Genomic DNA, 18983 nt, shown 5'->3' with positions numbered 1-18983 from the left:
TTCATTTTTGAGAAATTCATGTAAGTTACAAAGTCCGAGCTCTGATGGAACAAGGCATCTATGAGTTTTAATGAGATTTGAAAAAAGAAGTAGTAGACTCTTGATATGCAAGTGCTCAAGAGAACAAACTATTCCATATGTCTGTTTAACAAAACAGCATTAATCCCAGAGACATTACCACTTTTCACCAGTTTACTTCACCTTGCTGTAATGATGCTGAGGATTCAACGCAGTAGGTAAGTGTAATAAATAAACAGAGTTTTTGGAAAAGGTAACTTTATTCTGCAATGGAGTTTTTGGAAAAACATAACTTTATTCTGTAAAAATACAACAGTGTTAATAACAATCACAAATACTGGACTAAACAATGCCAATTAACAATTGAACTGGTGACTTGCTACTCCAAAGGTACTATGTAACAAGAAGTAGTTATTGTATAAACCAATTTACATCTTATTTTATGAAGAAATTAAGAAGCTCAACATTTTACAATAAACAATCACTTATCTTCCAATCCAAGCAAGCCTGGTGACATATTCAGCATCAGGCAAGTTGCTAGAAATATTTGTCTTTGTAAGTGGATTTGAACAATGTCAGTAATTTCTCTCACAATAATATATGGGTGAATCTAATTTAATTTGAACACTCAAGTTCCTGCTGTTTTGCTTCTTTGTACCAATCCGTTATTAACTCATATATCTTACCATCCCATGATAAATGTGTTGGTTCTTGTTGCTCACCATTTTCAAATATAAAAAACTTACTTAATTCAATTGCTAACTTGGATCTAATTAAGCCAATACCACCGACTCTTTCCGGTGCGGGATGATAAACACGCCCAGTCTCTGGAAGCATTATAACTTTCTCCGGTTCAAACTTAACTGTCAGTAAATTTCCAGCATGGCCATAACTTAAGACATTATTCATCTGCGCGTCTTTCATTATATGAGTGAATACAATAGGATAATCATCACATCTAACGTAATTTCGTTCTCGACCACAAAGTGACAAGTAAGGAAAGTCTTCTGTGTAGCGCCCTGTTGTATTCATCCTCAGGCGTTTAAAAAAGAATTCCAGGAACTTTTTGTCTGTAAAACATCCATTCACAATCAAGCAGGCCTATATATTCGTCAATGCGCGTATTTCGTTATGCTTTTAAACATACCTTTGAAACAGGAAGTGAAATTCTTCATTCTGGAGTCATCCAGGAACAGCTGAAAAGAAATATTAAGATCTGTCAAAATGATCGTGAGATAATAAGGCACGACAATGCAGAAATTCTTACCATTCCTTGGTGGTCTACGTAGTAAAAATATTCCCTTATGTTCGGTTCTGGTGACTGCCCTTGCACATAAGAAACGCATCTCGACCAGTTCTTGAATACACTATTTCCTTTCGTAGAAACGTTGACATACAGAATTTGGTTTAGTGTTCGTAAGTTGCGTAGCAGACAACACATTTCTGCAAAAACGCCAAAGACAATGACGTCAATAGTACAAAGTGTAACACAGCATTTTGTTCAGGAAACGTTCGAAGCGTTGTAATTACCTTGAATTAATGAATAAAGAGCAGCGTATGCAGATTCAAAATAAAATATTTCTTGGAAACAACCTCTACAGTGAATGTCACAAACATATTACATTTGTATTGTACTCACTACGCTTTTATGTTTATGTTTACATGCAACTTGGAACTGATAAATCGACTATCGAATACTTTTGACACATCGTGAGTTCACATGTCGACCAAGTTGAAAACTTTCAAACCATTTTCTTTAATCACTATGTTTACAAGCAATACATCTTCCGAAAGACGAAAGCCGAATTAAACCTTTTTTTGCTGTCGTGTTTACATGTTAAGATCTGAAGCGGATTTTCTGGCCTAGTAAAATATGGCGTCTGTAAAACAGCTGATCCAGTTTCTGATTCAGTCATCACAATCGTTATTTCTCTTCACTTACATATTACAGGTAGACAGCTTCATGATCACATCTCGAGGGTTAGATCCCCTCAATTCCAAGTCGAAGGATTACGCTGCCTGGGCTACACTCAGGGTGCATCTACGCTTTGGAAGAGCCCCTTGTTGTTGCTGTTGCCATCTGTCTGTCCGTCTGCCTGCTTGCCGGTCGACCACTGTCGTCCGTCCGCCAAGCTGCGTTCCGGTCAACGAGTTAAAATTTCATAGAGTGGCTATAGGTCCGCCATGTTTGAAGCAAATTGAAGTTCTGGCCGCCATGTTTTCTTTAGTCAAGGCATTCGTCTGCTGTGTCCCGCCCCCTTGTAACTGCGTTTGACTTACTTGAAATAGCCCATACTAGCTTTATTTTTTCTAGAACAAGCAATAGACAGCAGTGATTTCAGTGTACACTGACAGCAAAAAGGGATGTTTTTGTCGAAATATGGCTAAACTTTTAGATGTAGATAACACTACAAGACAACTCAAATAAGTCTGTCAATCCACTATAACGTTACTTGTTGCCCATAAATTAATGCAATTAGAGCAGGTACCACCAGAATATTACGATGAAACTTCTAAACATGCTGTGGGTAACTATTAGAAACAGTAACGGGCGCAGAAATGCGATATTTTTGTCGCTATTTCAAAGTAAACAGTCAAAGCCTCAAAAACCAGTACACTGTGAACGAGAATTTATTTGAAATATGTCTTATAAGTAGTTAACACAAGCATAGTAATTCAATAACAAAGTCGAAGCGTTCTTGGGTGGGGTAATTTCACAAATTTTCGTAAGTAGCTGTATGCCTTGGCAGAATAAAAGTGTAGGGTCAGGGCAAATTTCCTTATTTGCTGAGAATAATGGCATACTTTAGCACTGCACTGAAGTTCCAATAGCTCCTTCAACAAACCAACTACATGTTCACTGTTTAACATATCAGAAACTGAACTACATAGCCTTCTTCTCAAACCAGCAACTAAAGTCTGTAACTGCACTATTCTTCTTTTGTGTCGTACACTAAGTTGCTTCATTTGCTTTATCCGCTTCTTTAGTCGCACATTCTCTGCTTGTACTCTGTTATATTGTGTTTTCAACTTCTTAGGGCTTGGTAGACAGTAATTGTGGTCAGCAGAAACAGATGTGGGTCCGACAGGCACTGAAAGAATGTAGTTACATCATAAGTTTATAACAGAGTTACACCATAAGATTATAATAGAAAGTATGTAATTCAAAGTAATAAGAACACGGAGTAAAATTAAATTATTGAATTACTTTGTGCTAATGATGTCACTGTAATAGCACTATCTTGCAAATTGTCGAAAGATCGCTTTCTGGGTTGTGGTCGTAATACTTTATCTTGCTTTTGTAAATGTGGTGGAAAGTTAAAGATAGTAGGTACTGGTTTTGACAAAAGGCGCCTCTGGACATTTGTGTGGTACATATATTTCTCTTCAAAATGAGCTGAACAGAGGTAACTGGCTGTAGTAGGAAACCAGTTTTCTTGCTTCATATTTATAACCCATCTTTTTGTAATTTCCTTATCTTTTAAAGGAAATCTGTAATCAACGATAAATAAATTACTTCCTGCATTTGTCTTAAGCATAATTACAGTTCCAATGCAAATGACTCTTTAATAAACATTAAAAAACGTGTGTCGTATTTCGGTACTAATATACTTACTTATAATATGAAATATTTGTTGTTTTATCGCTGCGATTTGTGCAGTTGAACGCTGAACACACTGCAGGCATGTTGACTTCATATTTTGTAACAAAAAAGTCAACTAGAAAAGTTAAATATTGCAGTAATATCACAACAGCTGACACACTTCCAACACAAACAACAGTAACGCTTTCCTAATGTTTTGACTAAGGAGAACATGGCGGCCGAGTTAGCGTTGGTTGCCGCTAGGAGCGCTGTAACTAGTATCTCAGCCACTCTATGAAATTTTAACTCGTTGGTTCCGGTGCTCGCCCATTGTTGTCAGATTTCCCCCAGCGCTATGATGTCAGAGTCAAAGAACATGATCCAATATGGCTACTGGGTTTTCTCCTCCAACCCAGTGACATGAGAATCCAAGATGACAGACCAGAGAAAACGTGTCCAGCCTGCTTGGTTGACAGATTTCATGTGTGTTCTACATTACGACCTATCTGGCGGAAAATTCAAAAATCCTTGGTTTTCATGTGACACAGATTGCTTGTCCTAAGTTTAAGTCCACTTGTGGTGTGTTTGGACAATTTCTCCCCACCCCCTGACACTGCAGTTTAAACAGTTGTCACCTTAGATTGGATGCTGGCTTGACCTAACAGCCAGCTGTCCGTCCGTCTGCCGCCGTCCGTCCGTCATAAGCCTTCCCACCTCCACTGTCACCTACACCACCCCTCCCCCACTTCCACTATCACTTTCTGGAGTGGCGCCCCTGGCCTCCCCCCTTACACTTCGCCGCCCCTCCCCCCCTCCCACTCACCCATTCCTCCATCTCCTTTCCTGCTGCTTAGCTCCACATCTACAGTCTTCCCCCAGCCTCCACACCCGCAAAAGCTCCCACATCTGCTCCCACCATCCCATATGCCTCCGCTGCCGCCTCTGTTGCAACCCCTCAGCTGGTTGTCTTCCCCCCTCTCATCCCCGTCACTTCATCATCTGCCTCCCCTGCCCGCATCATGTCACACTGGGCCGCCATTGCCACAACAGAACCGACTGCACGTCCCAGTGCCCCCACCACACCTATAGAATCTGCCAGCTCCCACCTCCCTCTCCTCCATGTACCTCTTCCCTCCTCCCAGCCTGCCCTCTCCAAAAAACCCCAGAAGCACGTCAATGCCGACTCCGCTCTGGCCGATTCCCAGAAAAAATCACTGGCCCTTCCCCCTCCCACCACCATCTCCATGGAACCACCACTCCTGTGACCCATGCCCTGGCCCCTACCCTCCACACCTTTGTCCTGTCAGCTCTGGACCCCAAGTTCTTTGATGCCCGTGCCCTCACCATGGAGATATGTAAGTATCTCCCTGGCACTCCCATCCCCCCAAATGATTCCCTGCAGTGACTCTATCCTCATAAAGTACCCCTCCCTCTCCTTTCATACAGACCTACTCAGTAAACTCCCACGCATCATGTTTGGCTCCCACGTGTCCCTGACACCATCCTCTCCTCTTCCTTTCCTCATCAGCCCCAGCCCCCCCCCCCCCCATCGCCCCCAGTCTACACAACTGTGATCACTAATCTCAGCCCAGTGGTCACAGAGGATGAGGCATTGGCACTCTGACCCGGAAATCCACTCTGCCCGCAGTATCCACAATGCCTCCAGTTCCAGTTATCTCATGTGGGTCTCCTCACCCAGGGAGCCCTGATTTTCCAACACCACCACCCAGCTGAATCCTCCAAATCCCCTCCCCCATCCTTCCACTGCCAGTACTACCTCATGTATAATTATCACCTGACCCCCAACTGCAAATTCCCACTCCCTACCTGTCCCCATTGCAAAGCCTCCCATTTTCTCAAAAATTGCCCCAACCTCGCCACCCCTTCTTCCTGTGACACCTGCAATGGCCCCCATCCTACCTACTCCCACAAGTGTAAGGCTGAGCCCCCTCCTACCACCCCAAGCTTGTTGTCCCCGTCCATCCCATCGACCCCTTCCCCCGTTCATCCCAACATTTCCCTCTGTCTGCCCCCCACAGCTGAAGACATAATCTGTTTCCTAACTATAGTTCTCCAAAACATTCACCCTTTCCAAGCCCCCACACCCTCCAACAGATCTCCCTCACCACCTGCTCAGTCTTTCATCTCAACACCTTCACCACTTACTCACACAACCAAGCCCACTTCACCTCCACCTACCTCGACACCCTCGTTTAAGCCTCTCCTCTCCTCTCCCTTTGCCTCCCTCTCTTCCCCTCATGGCATGGCACGAGTGTCACATCCTTTTCCAAAACATCTGCTCCTTTCACACGAACAAATACCTCTTTATGCACACCCTATCCCTACACTGGGTTGACATCTTCCTCGTGAATGAAACTTTTCTCCAGCACCACCATACTGTCCGCACCTCTCCCTATATCCTCCATCTAACTGATGCTCCTGGTCCCTGAGCACAGGACGGAGTCGCCATCAGCCACCTTAAGCACATCCCCATCCAGCCACAACCCCTTCTCAATGACCGCACCGAACATCTTATCCTCAGCATCTTCTTCCCCTCCCTCAGTGTCATCTGCTCCACCATCTATGTCCACCCCACTGCTCCTATCCCCTATGACTTCATCTCCCACACTGACTGCACCTTCTTCACCTATGTGATTGTTGCCGACATCAACATCCATAACTGCTCCCCTGCCGCCATTCAGTGGTGGCATCAGTTCCTCCTCACGATCCAAAGTGACGTTGTTCCCCTTCACCAGCACACCCATCCTGAAAGCAACACCAGCCCCAGTGTTGTCATTGCCCTGCCAACCTCCTTGGGCATATTGCCGTCACCACCCTTGACCCCACAGGGAGCGACCACCTCCCTGTCCTTCTCACCATAACATCTGCTCACGACCCTCCTCTGGTTCCCTGCCCTGCACCCCCTCCTAAGGTAGCACATGACTACTGTCGCACCAACTGGGATGCCTACCGGGAATCCATAGCCACCAAGGTCGAAAGCCACCGTCTAACGTATCACCATCCTGACGAAATCATCCACACCTCGTCCTTCCTACAGAAGGCCATTACTGACGCCATGGAGGCCCATGTTCCTACTAAAACCATCCTCCCCCACTATCCCACTTTCCCTCCATGGGCTGTCTTCCTCGTCCGTGAATCCCACCACCTCTATCGCTCCTTCCTGCGCATTCATGACAGGGATACACTCCAACGCCACCAGCAAATACAGTGACATGTTCAGAACCTCATTACTGCTGGGACTGGCGCCAGACCTGTACACGACTCAACACCACCCTCCATATAAACTCCTCCAAGTACTGATCAGCCTTCTGTCGCCTTACTGGTTCCCATTTCGCACCCCATTACAACCTTCTCCATAGCGACCACCCACTTCCCGACAACCTCAATAAGGCCAACCACTTTGCTTCTCACCTTTCCAAGGTCTTCTCTATCTCTGATGATCCCCACTTTGAATGTTCCCTTTTCCCCACCATCATGGTACATGCTGATACCTAAGTCGCTCCACTTGCTCCCAGTCTCTGGTGCTTGGGGCAGTTGCCCCCCTCTGACATAAACACTCCAATCGCTGCACATGATATTAAACTTATCCTCTGGTCAAAATGTAACATGGCCCCTGGTCGTGCCCCTTCTCCTTCCTGACTTTCCTTGCCAATCTCTACGTCACTCTCTCTACCGGTTTCTGCCCTGACCTGTGGAAGACTTGCCGCATCCTCTTATTCCTCAAACCCAACAAAACCCCGTTTGTCGCCTCTTCCTATCGTCCCATCTGCCTCACATCTGTCTTCAGTAAGGTCTTTGAATCTATCCTCTCCTGTTGTATCCATCACCACCTTAATCAACACTACCTCCTCCCCCTTACCCAGTGTGTCTTCTGACCCTCCTTCTCCACCGAAGACCAAATCCTTAACCTTTTCCACCTCCTCTCCCTCCAACGTAACTCCCATTGCTCCGCCATTATTGTTTCCTTCGACCTCCAAAATGCCTATGACCGCATCTGACATCCCAGTCTCCTCTTTAAACTCCAAACCTACGCCCTGCCTATCAATTTTGTCTGTCTGGTTGCTTCCTGCCTCTCACTCCGTCCTTCCTATGTCACCCTTCACGATACCAACCCCCTTATCTTTTATCCCACTGGTGGCGCCCCCCAGGGCTCCATCCTCTCTCCTCTCCTCTATCTCTTGTACACTGCAGACATGCCCAAGCCACCCCAACCTGTTCACCTCCTCCAATATGCTGATGATACCGCCTTCTGGCTCTCTATCATACCCTTCAACTGCCCAATGCACCCTCCAAACCCATATTGACCAGTTCACCACTTGGTAACCAGTGGTTCCTTCCTATCAACCCCTCCAAAACCCAGGAAATCATCATAGGCCGCACCACCCACTACCTCACCATTTATGGACATCCCATCCAGCTCACCCCACCCTGATATACCTTGGCCTCATCCTCACTCTCACCTTCACCGTCACCACATCTGGAACCCTCATCTCTTGACCACCCAGCAGAAAGCCCATTCCCGCCTGCTGAAACTCCTGTCTGGTTGGACATGGTGATTGCATCCTTCCACCACCCTCCACACCAACAATTCCCTCATTTGTCCTATTCTCTGTTATGCCAGCGTTGCCTGGATCTCCGCCCCCCCCCACCCAGTTTTATAAGGCCCTCCAAATCCTAGAACGTCATGCGCTCCGCCTTGCCTTCCGTATCTGCCTTCCTTCCCCCACATGGCTCCTGTACGACCTCATCCCCTTCCCCCACCTCCTCCTTTTCATCCATCATATCCGCATCCCTCACACTGTCTGCAGACTTGATCCCCCCACCCCCTGGTTTCCTTCTTCCTCTCCACCCCCCACCCATTGCCATGCCTCTATCACCGTACCCCAAACTCTCTCTGCCTCCACAACCTCCATCTCCTTCATCAGGGCAATTTCCAGCACCTCCCCCTCCCCGATATTGAATTTCGCTGTGACATCTACCTGTCCTACCAACTGTAGCCTGGCCTTGTTCCCCCCCTTCCCCAGGCTCCCCCTTTTCCTCTCCCCTCCTTCTCCCAGAGTGGGTTTTCCTCCTTCCCCCTGAATCCCTGCATGCCCTCCTCGACTGTTTCCCCCCCACATTCCTTCCTTCCCCAGGCCCCCTTCCGCGAATTCCCCACCTGTCTCCCCCTCTCCCCCCTCTAGCACCGCCCCTCTCTTCCCTTCCCCCTCGTCTCCATCCTCCTGGCAGATCCTCAGTTTGTTCATCGTCGTCGGTGTGCTATGTCAGTGTTGTGTCTGGTGGTGTTCTTGACATCACATCAAGTGCTGTGATTTTAATCGTGTGCTGGATTTGAACATAGTGTTGCTGTCAGTGTTATATGCTACGACACCCATCACTACTTATATACTGGGTGTACTTTGCCTTGTGTTTCTCTTAATCGTCATAGTGTGTGTGTTTTTTTCGTTCAGTTCTTAGATTTTTATCATCATTTTTACAGTCACTCCCCCCCTTTTTACGCTATCTTCAATTATGTTTCCCCTTTTATGTGCCTGTCTCGCCGTATTCCCTCCTTTATGTTGTTTTGAATGTCTCCATGTTCTGTACTTACTGTCTGTCTCTTGGCTCAAGAGCGGCGCCTCTGCTGCTGCCATCCCATCCCATATGGGGTACAGAAATACAGTGAAGAAAAACAAAGAAAGATTCATGCTCAGTCTAATATTTAGGCTTCTCCTTCGCTCCCCAGTAAGTCAATGTTAAACAAATATTCTGAAAACAAGATGGAACGTGACAATCCAAGTATGTTTCAAAACCAGTTGCGTTTACATGGGAGTGAAAGTCGTTCACAGGATTGGAAAACCAGCAGCTAGAAGCGGATTTCTGGAATCGATTTTGAAGGGTTTACACGACCACCCAGAAGCAGTATTGGGAAATCGGTTTACATAATCCAGTTTTGGGAGCCCCATGTAAATGGGGTGAATCAATAGCTTTTGTCCACAATTCTATCCAATATCAACTTTCATTTTCTGCTGCCAGTGTCTGAGATAAAGTCATGTTAGCCTTTTAACAATAGTTCATTTATTAACCTTAACACATACGAGAATCACAAAGAACTGAACTGAACATGGTGGAACAGCCAAAGATAATGCTTAGAGCCCAAGATGAATGCATATCAATGTTGCAGTTGATTTCACCGGCGCCACATAGCCCCCCCCCCCACCCTCCACCCGTGCAGTACGGAGTACTCTTGAGAGGCCGGGGGGGGGGGGGAGAGTGACTATGGCGTCGGCAGGGGTGGTCCGCGGGAGCCGGACTACGGTCAGCTCGACAGCGTCGTCAGGGAGCTGTGTGGGTAGATGTCGTGAAGGAAGGTTCGGCCACCACCTGGAAGTCGTTGAAGCAAGCCGGGTGTCATACTGGGCATGCTGGTAATGTGGCGACAGGTAGGCTGGCGGTTTGCAGGTGGAATGGAGCGGCAACGACGATGTCTCCGGTGGGCGTGGCGAGCACACGAAGCATGTCCAGGTCGACGTCGGGCGGGTGGGGAACACATTTCTCCAGGTGGCAGGGAATGACGAAGGTTGTATCATGAGCACTGGATAAAGAGAAACACACAACGAACAGTGTATAATCGCGCAGTATTATTGAGATGTCGTGGATTATGTACAGGGGGACAGGTACAAACACATTGAGCGAGGGCACGTTCAAGACAGGGGGCGTGAGAAACCTCGACAGAGCGAGGCAGGCAACGTGGAGAGGTCGAAGGGACCGGCGAAGGGACCGGCGGCGACGGCGTGATCGTAGGTAAGCTCGATATGGGAAGCATGGGGTCACTCGACGGAGTGCGTGAGACCAGAGTAGAGGGCGAGGTCGGAGGAGAGCTCGACGATTGGAGCTGGAAGTCACTCGATCGGGTGGAGGGAGTGGTCGCAGCGTCGTGAGACATGACAGTGAGTGGCGTGGTCGTGGCCTGAAGAAGGGTAGAAGAAGGCTCGACATGAGCAGGCTTAAGTCTGTTGAGAGAGACTGTAACAACTGAATCTTTCATCTGGATTCATAGGTGTTGGCTGAGTGCCGGATAACTCGGTACGGGCTGGTATATGGAGGTTGGAGGGCAGCATGGACAGTGTCATCTCGGAGCATGACGTACTCGTAATTGTCCAGAGACTTCCGGATGTGAACCTTAGGGCGAGAATGGCTGGAGGGCTGAGGGGTTTGGAGGTTGATGAAGTGGCGTCTGACGCGGTCCACGAAGGAAGCTAAGTCAGACTGAGGGAGAGAAGAGGAAGGGCTCACAAGTTCGCCAGGGAGAACAATGTTCTGGGCGTATATGAACTCGGCTATTGTGCCCTCCATAGAGAGTTGTGGCATCGAAGAGCCGCCTTGAAAGAGCGGTTCCAGCGGTCGACTAGCCCGTTACTTTGCAGGTGATACGCTGTGATACGGATGCGCCGGATGCCGCAAATGTTACAAATCCCGTTGAACAGGGCCGACTCAAATTGTCTGCCCTGGTCAGTAGTGATGATAGCTGGACATCCGAAACGCGATACCCGTGACTTGACGAAAGCTCGAGCAACAGTTTCTGCTGTAATATTGGGGAGGGGGACAGCCTCGACCCAGCGAGTTGTTCGGTCGATAGACGAGAGAACATAACGAAAACCATTAGAGGGAGAGAGAGGGCCAAGAATGTCAATGTGAGTATGCTGGAAACGCCCAGGAGGGAGCGAAAAGGCGCCGAGGGGGGTGAAGGTGAAGTGTGCTTGTGTACTTTGCAGTGTTGGCACTCGACGCAGGAGCGTGCCCATTGCTGGCAGTCCATGTTGACATTTCTCCACACAAAGTGCTCCGCTACGAGGTGGTTGGATGCACGAACACCAGGGTGGGCTAAATTATGCAGTGTGTTGAAGACAGCTCGACAGAGCGTGGTTGGGATGAGGGGGTGTAATGTGCCAGTACTGTCGTCGCACCAGATCCCACCAGAAATGCCAGGGTAGGTGGTGTGGATGAAGTGTAGTGAAGAAGTAGAGTCTGAAATCAGGTTTTGTGTTTCCTCGTCGGCGGGTTGGAGGTTGGGTAGTTCAGAGAGGTCTAACAGCGAATGGACGGCGTCGACTCGTGAAAGGAAATCAGCAACTATATTGTCAGCACCCTTTATGTGTCTTCCATCAGTGGTGAACTGAGATATGAAGCCCATGATGTATCTGAAGTGGTGAGGAGGCAGGGTCAGCTGGTGGGTTTGTAATGGCCGCAGCCAGGGATTTGTGGTCCGTTGAAACATAGAAAGGGCGTCCCTCAACATCAGTCTTAAAATGCTTAATCGCTTCATAGCCCACGAGCAACTCCCTGTCAAATGCGTAATATTTCCGTTGTGTATTGGTGAGCTTGCGCGAGAAGAATGGCAGAGGCGAAGTTTGGCTGTCGATTGTCTGGCGAAGGATAGTGCCGACGGCAGTATCGCATCTGTGGTGATGAAAAGCTGCGCATTGGGATGAGGATGCGCGATGGTGCAGGCCTCGGCAAGAAGATTTTTGAGGGCAGTGAAAGAGTCAGTCATAGCAAGGGTCCATGGAACGGACCGAGATCCAGAAGTCTTGGTGCCTGCCAAGGCGTCTGTCAGTGGAGTCTGAATCTCCGCAGCCCAAGGTAGATGTCAGCGATAATAATTAACCATCCCCAGAAAGCGCTGGAGCTCTTTGAATGACGAAGGTCTGGGTAGGTTTATTATTGTTTTGTACTTTCTCAGGGGGTGGTGAAATGCCGTCGCCAGAGACCGAAAACCAAGAAAAGTGACAGCGGGTTGATGTAGTAGCAATTTGTCCTGGTTGGTCTCGATGCCTGCTGCCATGAGAGTGTTCATAACAGTTTGCACATGTCGAATGTTGTCCTCGACAGAGGAGCTGAACACAAGAATGTCATCAAGATATGCAAAGCAGAATTTTAGGTCGAATAGCACTTCGTTGATGAAGCGTTGCCAGGTCTGGGTTGCGTTTTTCAGACCATAGGGCATGAATCGAAACTGAAATAACCCGATTGGGGTGGTGATTGCTATCTTCTCGATGTCTTCAGATGCCATGGAGATCTGGTGGTAGGCCATTTTGCAATCAATGACAGAGAACGTGGTCGCACCTGCGAGAGAACTGGTAAAGTCGGCAACGTTGGGTATGGGGTAGGTATCCATAATTCTTCGTGCGTTTGGTTGATGGTAGTCTCCGCACATGCACCAGGACCCGTCTCTCTTGGGTGTCATATGTATGGGCGTAGACCAGCTACTGACAGAGGGTTCAACGATGCCGGGGCTTAGTAGTTCAGAAATCTGATTTTTAAGGTTGGAGAGGCACTCAGGACAAAGTCGATGTGATTTACTGGAGATCGGTGGACTTGGCGTGAGGCAAAGCTTGTGAACTGTGCCATTGGTGGCGACAGAGATGTTGCCGGCGGCGTGGGAGACGGAGTGTTTACAATGTGTGGCGGGCGGGGCAGGCGAGGCACGGTCGTGGTGTTCAGAGCCACTCAGCGGATCCGACGGGAGCCGAGGCGGCGAAGTGTACCAGGAGTCAACGCGACACGATGGCCGTCGGCCCAAAGCAGTGGCACTGTGGTCAGGTGATCTCGGTAGAGCTCGTAAGCTGTTAGTGAGTCCAATGTCCGAGGGCAAGGCCTGTGGCAGCATAGCCGCGGGCAAAAGGCTTGGCGCGAGTGCACTGTTTGTGTTGTAAGTGGCGGTCGCACGGCGGCGCGCAGGAGCCGAAGTAGCATAGTTTGAGGTGCTGTCCCCGAGGGGCGGGGTAGGAGCCGTCAGTTTAGGAACACGTGACGCTCGTCGCGCATGTGCACTTGTGTCCGGCCGAGTGTCAAACGCTGCTGTGTTAGGAGGGTGTGGCCCTTTGGAACTGTCAGTATGCGTTATGGCAGTCTTGATAACACAGTTGCGAGGGGTAGCGGGAGGTAAACACACGGAGACTCGATTGCTGGGATTGCAAGCAGATTCGGCGCACTTACTGACCTTGCTTTGTCCTTGCTGTAGTTCCTGTAATTCCTTTGCTGCATCGGAGAGCTGGAGCTGTGTTTCGTGGAGTCGGAGGGAGAGCTCAAAGTTTTCCTTGCGTAGGCGAGTGATGTGTTCAAGCTCAACAAGGCACTTGTGCGTGGTTTCTTGTAACGTCGTCGACAGAGACGAGCATGTACGGATGAGATGAGCCTAGACCAATGTGTCAAGAGGGGGGGGGGGGGGGGGTTGCTCGACGGAACACAGGAGCAGAAGTGAGTCTTGGATGGATGATGAAACACGGTGTTTTGGACAAGGTCTGGTGAAAGTTTGTGGTGTCACAAGACGTCAATGCCTAGTATAGGTTCCTCAATTTCGCACACTAAAAAAGTCCACTCAAGTTTGCAGTTTGCGGAGAGTGAGACGACGTGGGAAGTTGAACCCGAGCATTGTAGTTTAGTTGAATTCACAGCTTACAGTGAAGTATGATGAGGGTGGATGTTCGACGACGCTAAGGACGTAGGCAGCAGCGAAACATCGGCGCCTGTGTTTACTAGGAAAAGGTATCCCGACGAAATGTCTTTAATGTAAAGTCGTCCGCAATTATCCGGTTGTTCCTGGACAGAATGGAGCACTTGGGGGCACCTGTCATGTTGTGCGCAGGAGGCGGCACCCAGACCTACCTTTGTTTGGCGTTTGGGAAGTAGCAGGGTGGTCTGCAGTTCTGTGCCGCCTCACCAAACTGTGTGTGGAAGTAACAGTACCGGTAGTGCGGTTGCATTTTCTGTGGAAGGTTCGTTGCCAGTGGCGGTGGCCGAGGTTCGGTGGCCGCAGCAGGTTCGGTTGCAGGAGGGGGCGTGGGCGGAGCCGGTGACGTCCCAAATGCTTGTTTACTGCTTCCCGGAGCGAGCAGAACGGTCGTCAGAGTAGGTCCTGGCCGCGTCCGGACGCAGGGCGATGAGCCTGAACCTGAGACTTGTCAGGTAGGCAGCGGCTGGCGAAATAGAGCAGTGATGCATTGTGTAGCTTGTCAGCAATTGTCATTCTTTGCTCGACAGGTTCAGGAGACGTTTGAGCCAGAGCAAATCGGATGTGAGGAGATAGTTTATCTGACCAGATGGCGATGAGAGCTGTGCCAGAGAGTAGATCGGCGCTGACCAGGGCACATAGCCGTCTCCAGAGTTGGGAAGGTTTGTCGTTGCCTAGTTGCTTGACATGGAGCACTTGCCTTATTGCTGCCTCAGTTGAGCGTGCAAGCCGACGTAGAACTATCTTTTTGGCTAGAGTGTACCGGGTAGATGAGTCTGGGGTGTAGACCAGGTCACCAATCAAATCCTCCTGGTCGTGCAGGTGGGTGATGCGGCACAGAAACCTGGTTGACCTGTCGAGTTTGTAATGGTCGAACACTTCATCCACAATTTTGAACCAGGTTGATGCTCTGTCGGGATTAAATGGCGGCAGCGTCGGCAAGCGTTGTAGAGTGTTCGGAAGAACAGGTTGAGTTGAGTTCTTTGGGGCACTGCCTGAATCGAGCTGTTGTTGCTGTAGTATTCCAGGAGAGTGTGCCTCCGGGGGATGTGGCAACAATGGCTGTTTGGGTGGCAGTGTGAAGGTGACACATTGTGGTTGAGCGCGATCCGTCGCGACGCGGAAGGCCGACGCGGGTGAGACACCGTAATGTGTCGATTGCGGTTGCGGAAGCTCAAAACAGTGCGGGTGTGCTCAGATTGACACGTCGCGGAAGACCGACGCGGATGAGGCACCGAGATATGCCGAGAACGGTAGCGACTGGAGCTGGCAAGGGGGCGACAGGTGAGAAAAAGTTCAAAGTTTGAGAACGCGTGTTAGTCCGCGGGAAGCTCGACATATGCTCAGAGCCGGGGCCACCTGTGTTGCAGGGAGGCTGCGGAGGTACGGGCTGTCCAGAAGCACAGTGTGGGAAATGATATCGAACATGGGACGGAATGTGTGAATGTTGACTATTCATAGTCACTCCACTCAAAATGGTGTGCAGATAAGGTGAATGTCGTGGCACAAAACACTGAGGCATAGCAGTGGGACGGAGGTGGAGGTCAGCACAGATAAGAAGTTATTGTTCCTGTTGCAGGCCGAGGTATTGAAGTAGGAAGGCATGTACTGATGCTGAACCGAGGGAGGTGCGGGCGTGGTCGGATGCTGAGTAGGCAGACCTGTGAACGAAGCAGTTCCGGCCACGTGGCAGGTATCCGCATGGTACTGCACGGATTGCGGCGTGGCAAATCGTTTTCCTGGCAGGGGTAGGTTGTCCGACGAAGCAGATGCGGAAATCGGCGTTGGTCCCGCACTGCACGGAGGTCTGTAAGAGGTAACTGCACAGTCGATGAGGGAGAGCACATGTGGCGGGAACAAAGGCGTTTGATAGCCAGAGTCATGCAAACTCCTAACCTCACTTATTGTTGCAGGCTCGAAAACGTCCGGCGAAATCGACGGAATCATCGAGTGACAGGCATCGTGTTGCAGTCCTGGCGGGTGTACATCGCCCGCAACACGATGCATGTCAGTCGCAAAATCCGGCGTTAGGTGCTGGGCCGAAGTCATTGTTCGAATGCTATGTCGATGTAATACACGCGAAAATAACCGACGCGGAGGTCGCGGACACAGTAAAACGGCGAAAACGGGAGACGTTACAACTTGGGGTCACCAGTGAGGAGGATTATCAGGTTGGTTGCACCAATAATCACATCAATTTAAAAAAAATAGCAATTGATCATTTATTAACCTTAACACATACAAGGATCACGAAGAACTGAACTCAACATGGCGGAACAGCCATAGATATTGCTTAGAGTCCAAATATGAATGCATATCGATGTTGGCGTCGATTCCATCGGCGCCACACCCTTTATTTCCATCATACATCTCCTATTATCCACCCTGGAACACTACGTGAAAAATGAAACTAAACAGACTGATTGGACTGTAACCACAGAATGACGTATGTGGTTACATGTCCAGTCAGCTTGTCAGTTTTTATTTTATACTTCCATCATTCAAGTAGTGTCCTGAGAGATAGCCTAGTCTCTAAGATTTCTAAAATATGTCCCAAATAAAAATTTACATAAAACGCCATTATTTTATTCATGAGCTGAGCTACCCAAGCAATACTCATGACCCGACCTCACAGCGCAGGAGAGCAGGTTCGCAGGAGAGCTTCTGTAAAGTTTGGAAGGTAGGAGACGAGGTACTGGCAGAAGTGAAGCTGTGAGTGGTTGTGAGTCGTGCTTGGGTAGCTCAGTGGTAGAGCACTTGCCTGCGAAAGGCAAAGGTCCCGAGTTCGAGTCTCGGTCTGGCACACAGTTTTAATCTGCCAGGAAGTTTCATATCAGTGCACACTCCTCTGCAGAGTGTGAATCTCATTCTGTATATATATGGCTATTTATGTTAAGATACCAGGTATCACACACTGCAGCCATTCAGCCTGTGGGCCTTCATTTGCGAGTAACTGACAAAAAGAATTTCTGAATTTTGTGTCACACACAATAGCATTAATAAAGTTGTATAACATAGACTGGCTGGGTGGTATAATGGATAGGGTACGGAAATCACATAGTGTTGGGCATTAATTTTTTTAATTTTTTATCGAAATTACTTTGATCATCACTTTTATTCAGTTAATTGATTTCCATTCCTTTGTCACATCATTTTATTCATAATATTAACTTCTTCCTCTGCTCTCATTTTTCTTCCTATAATTCTTTTTCCGCTTGAAATCTTTGTTCATGCGTTTTTAATTAATTTTATGTATTGATTTCGATATAACTTCTTTTGTTTTTATCATCCTATTTTTTCGCCCAGGTTATTGCATTCATTATATACTTTCCTCATTTTGCTTGAATTTCATTTTATCTATAAACCGTTCTTCCCTTTGAATCTTTATCTGCATTAGTTTGTCCATAGTGCAGTAGGAATCAGGCCATGTTTTAAATGTTTCTATGACAATTACAATGCAAAACATTGCACCTCTTGTAAAGAAAAATACATTTTTCACACCACTGTACAGTCAGAATAAATAGATTATTTCGTCTTTTGTCTGAAAGACCGGAATTTTCAAATAGCTGAATGTTATAACAGATAAATATAATTGAATTCACATCCACAAAAATTCCGAGTGGATAAAAAATAATATATAGCAATAAACGAAACAATAAGTTCATATGGTGACTAAAAGGATGTTACAAAAGAATAGGAATGAAAAATTTACATTTATCGCAATTGAGTAAATAAAAATAATAATCAATATGACTTTGATAAAGATTTAAAAATAAAAATGTAAATGCATCTGACCAGATTCAAACCCACAATCTCTTACATGTGAAGCCCTTACCCTATCCATTACACCAAGCAACCAGTATATGTAATGCATCAGTTTTTAATGGTTCTGACTGTCATGCAAATTTCCAAAATTTCTTCGTGAATTACTCGCAAATGACAACCCACCAGGATGAATGGCTACAGGGTGTGAATCCTGGCATCTTGACCTGCATCACTGTATTTTGGTTTCAAATGGCGATCCGACCACTGGAGACCTATCCTTGTGAGTCTTAGTGTTCCTCTGTCAGTGAGTGAAGTTATTTAATTTAATATCGAAAAGAGATACAGATCTTTTTTCAGGAAAATTTTGTTGAAGCATTCCTCCTGAACTACTGTTATTATTCAATTAAGTATTGTTACAATGAATCAGAATACAAACTTTTAACTGACATAAATAAGCAGCAATATGCTCCTGTTCCTTTGAGTACGGTAGTAAATGGGAATGAACTCTTGTTTTTCACTAAATGTTAGCGATGGCTAATACGATTTCTTACCTTTTCTATAAATTCAGCCCTTATCCAATGTAAAATGATCATATTGCTGAATAATGTAAGGGTATATAAAAATGGAAAGTGCTGTATTGTGCAGCCAACTTGTTGAGATTGACTACATATAGAAGGGGAAATAAGAGAGATGCGCTAACAGATTAAAGCTTGTCGCAGGTAGTGAGTTATATATCTAGCGGTATTTCTCTGTCAGTAGAGCCATGTTTCCAGGAGCATAAATTGCTTACATGTGCATCATCCCCACTACTACCGTTTACATGCAAATTAGTGGTTCAACATGCCAAAATTGAAAGCACTGCTTAAACTACTTTTAAGGTGTTGATAAATGAAATTATTCATAGGCAGAAGGTATTGCTTCCTGAAATTTACCAGTAAGCTTCAGGTGAAACTAGCTTTCCCTTTATTCATATGTGAGTTAATATGGATGTGCAGCTTTTAGCTGAAGCTGACATTCACGAAGAAAAAAACAGACGCAATATGTTATGTATGGAAATGGGTATCTCTTAGAAATCGATTGGAGACAATACCAGTACGCTAAATG

At 47.3% G+C, this 18983-nt stretch overlaps 1 protein-coding gene across 1 annotated transcript; it reads right to left on the bottom strand.

Annotated features, from left to right (window-relative positions):
- Positions 1 to 259: 259 nt before the first annotated feature.
- On the bottom strand, positions 260 to 1775 carry LOC124595249 (UPF0598 protein CG30010). Its single transcript, XM_047133913.1, has 4 exons — positions 1549 to 1775; positions 1286 to 1461; positions 1166 to 1214; positions 260 to 1088 (listed from the first exon to the last, which is right to left on the bottom strand). The coding sequence occupies exons 2-4, from the start codon at positions 1457 to 1459 to the stop codon at positions 634 to 636; spliced, it is 678 nt and encodes a 225-aa protein (XP_046989869.1). The 5' UTR covers positions 1460 to 1461; positions 1549 to 1775; the 3' UTR covers positions 260 to 633.
- Positions 1776 to 18983: the final 17208 nt, after the last annotated feature.

This window comes from Schistocerca americana, chromosome 2, assembly GCF_021461395.2.
Source record: "Schistocerca americana isolate TAMUIC-IGC-003095 chromosome 2, iqSchAmer2.1, whole genome shotgun sequence".
Taxonomy (NCBI): domain Eukaryota; kingdom Metazoa; phylum Arthropoda; class Insecta; order Orthoptera; family Acrididae; genus Schistocerca; species Schistocerca americana.
Note: the sequence above shows the minus strand (reverse complement) of the source record. Positions and strands in the feature narration are given on the sequence as shown.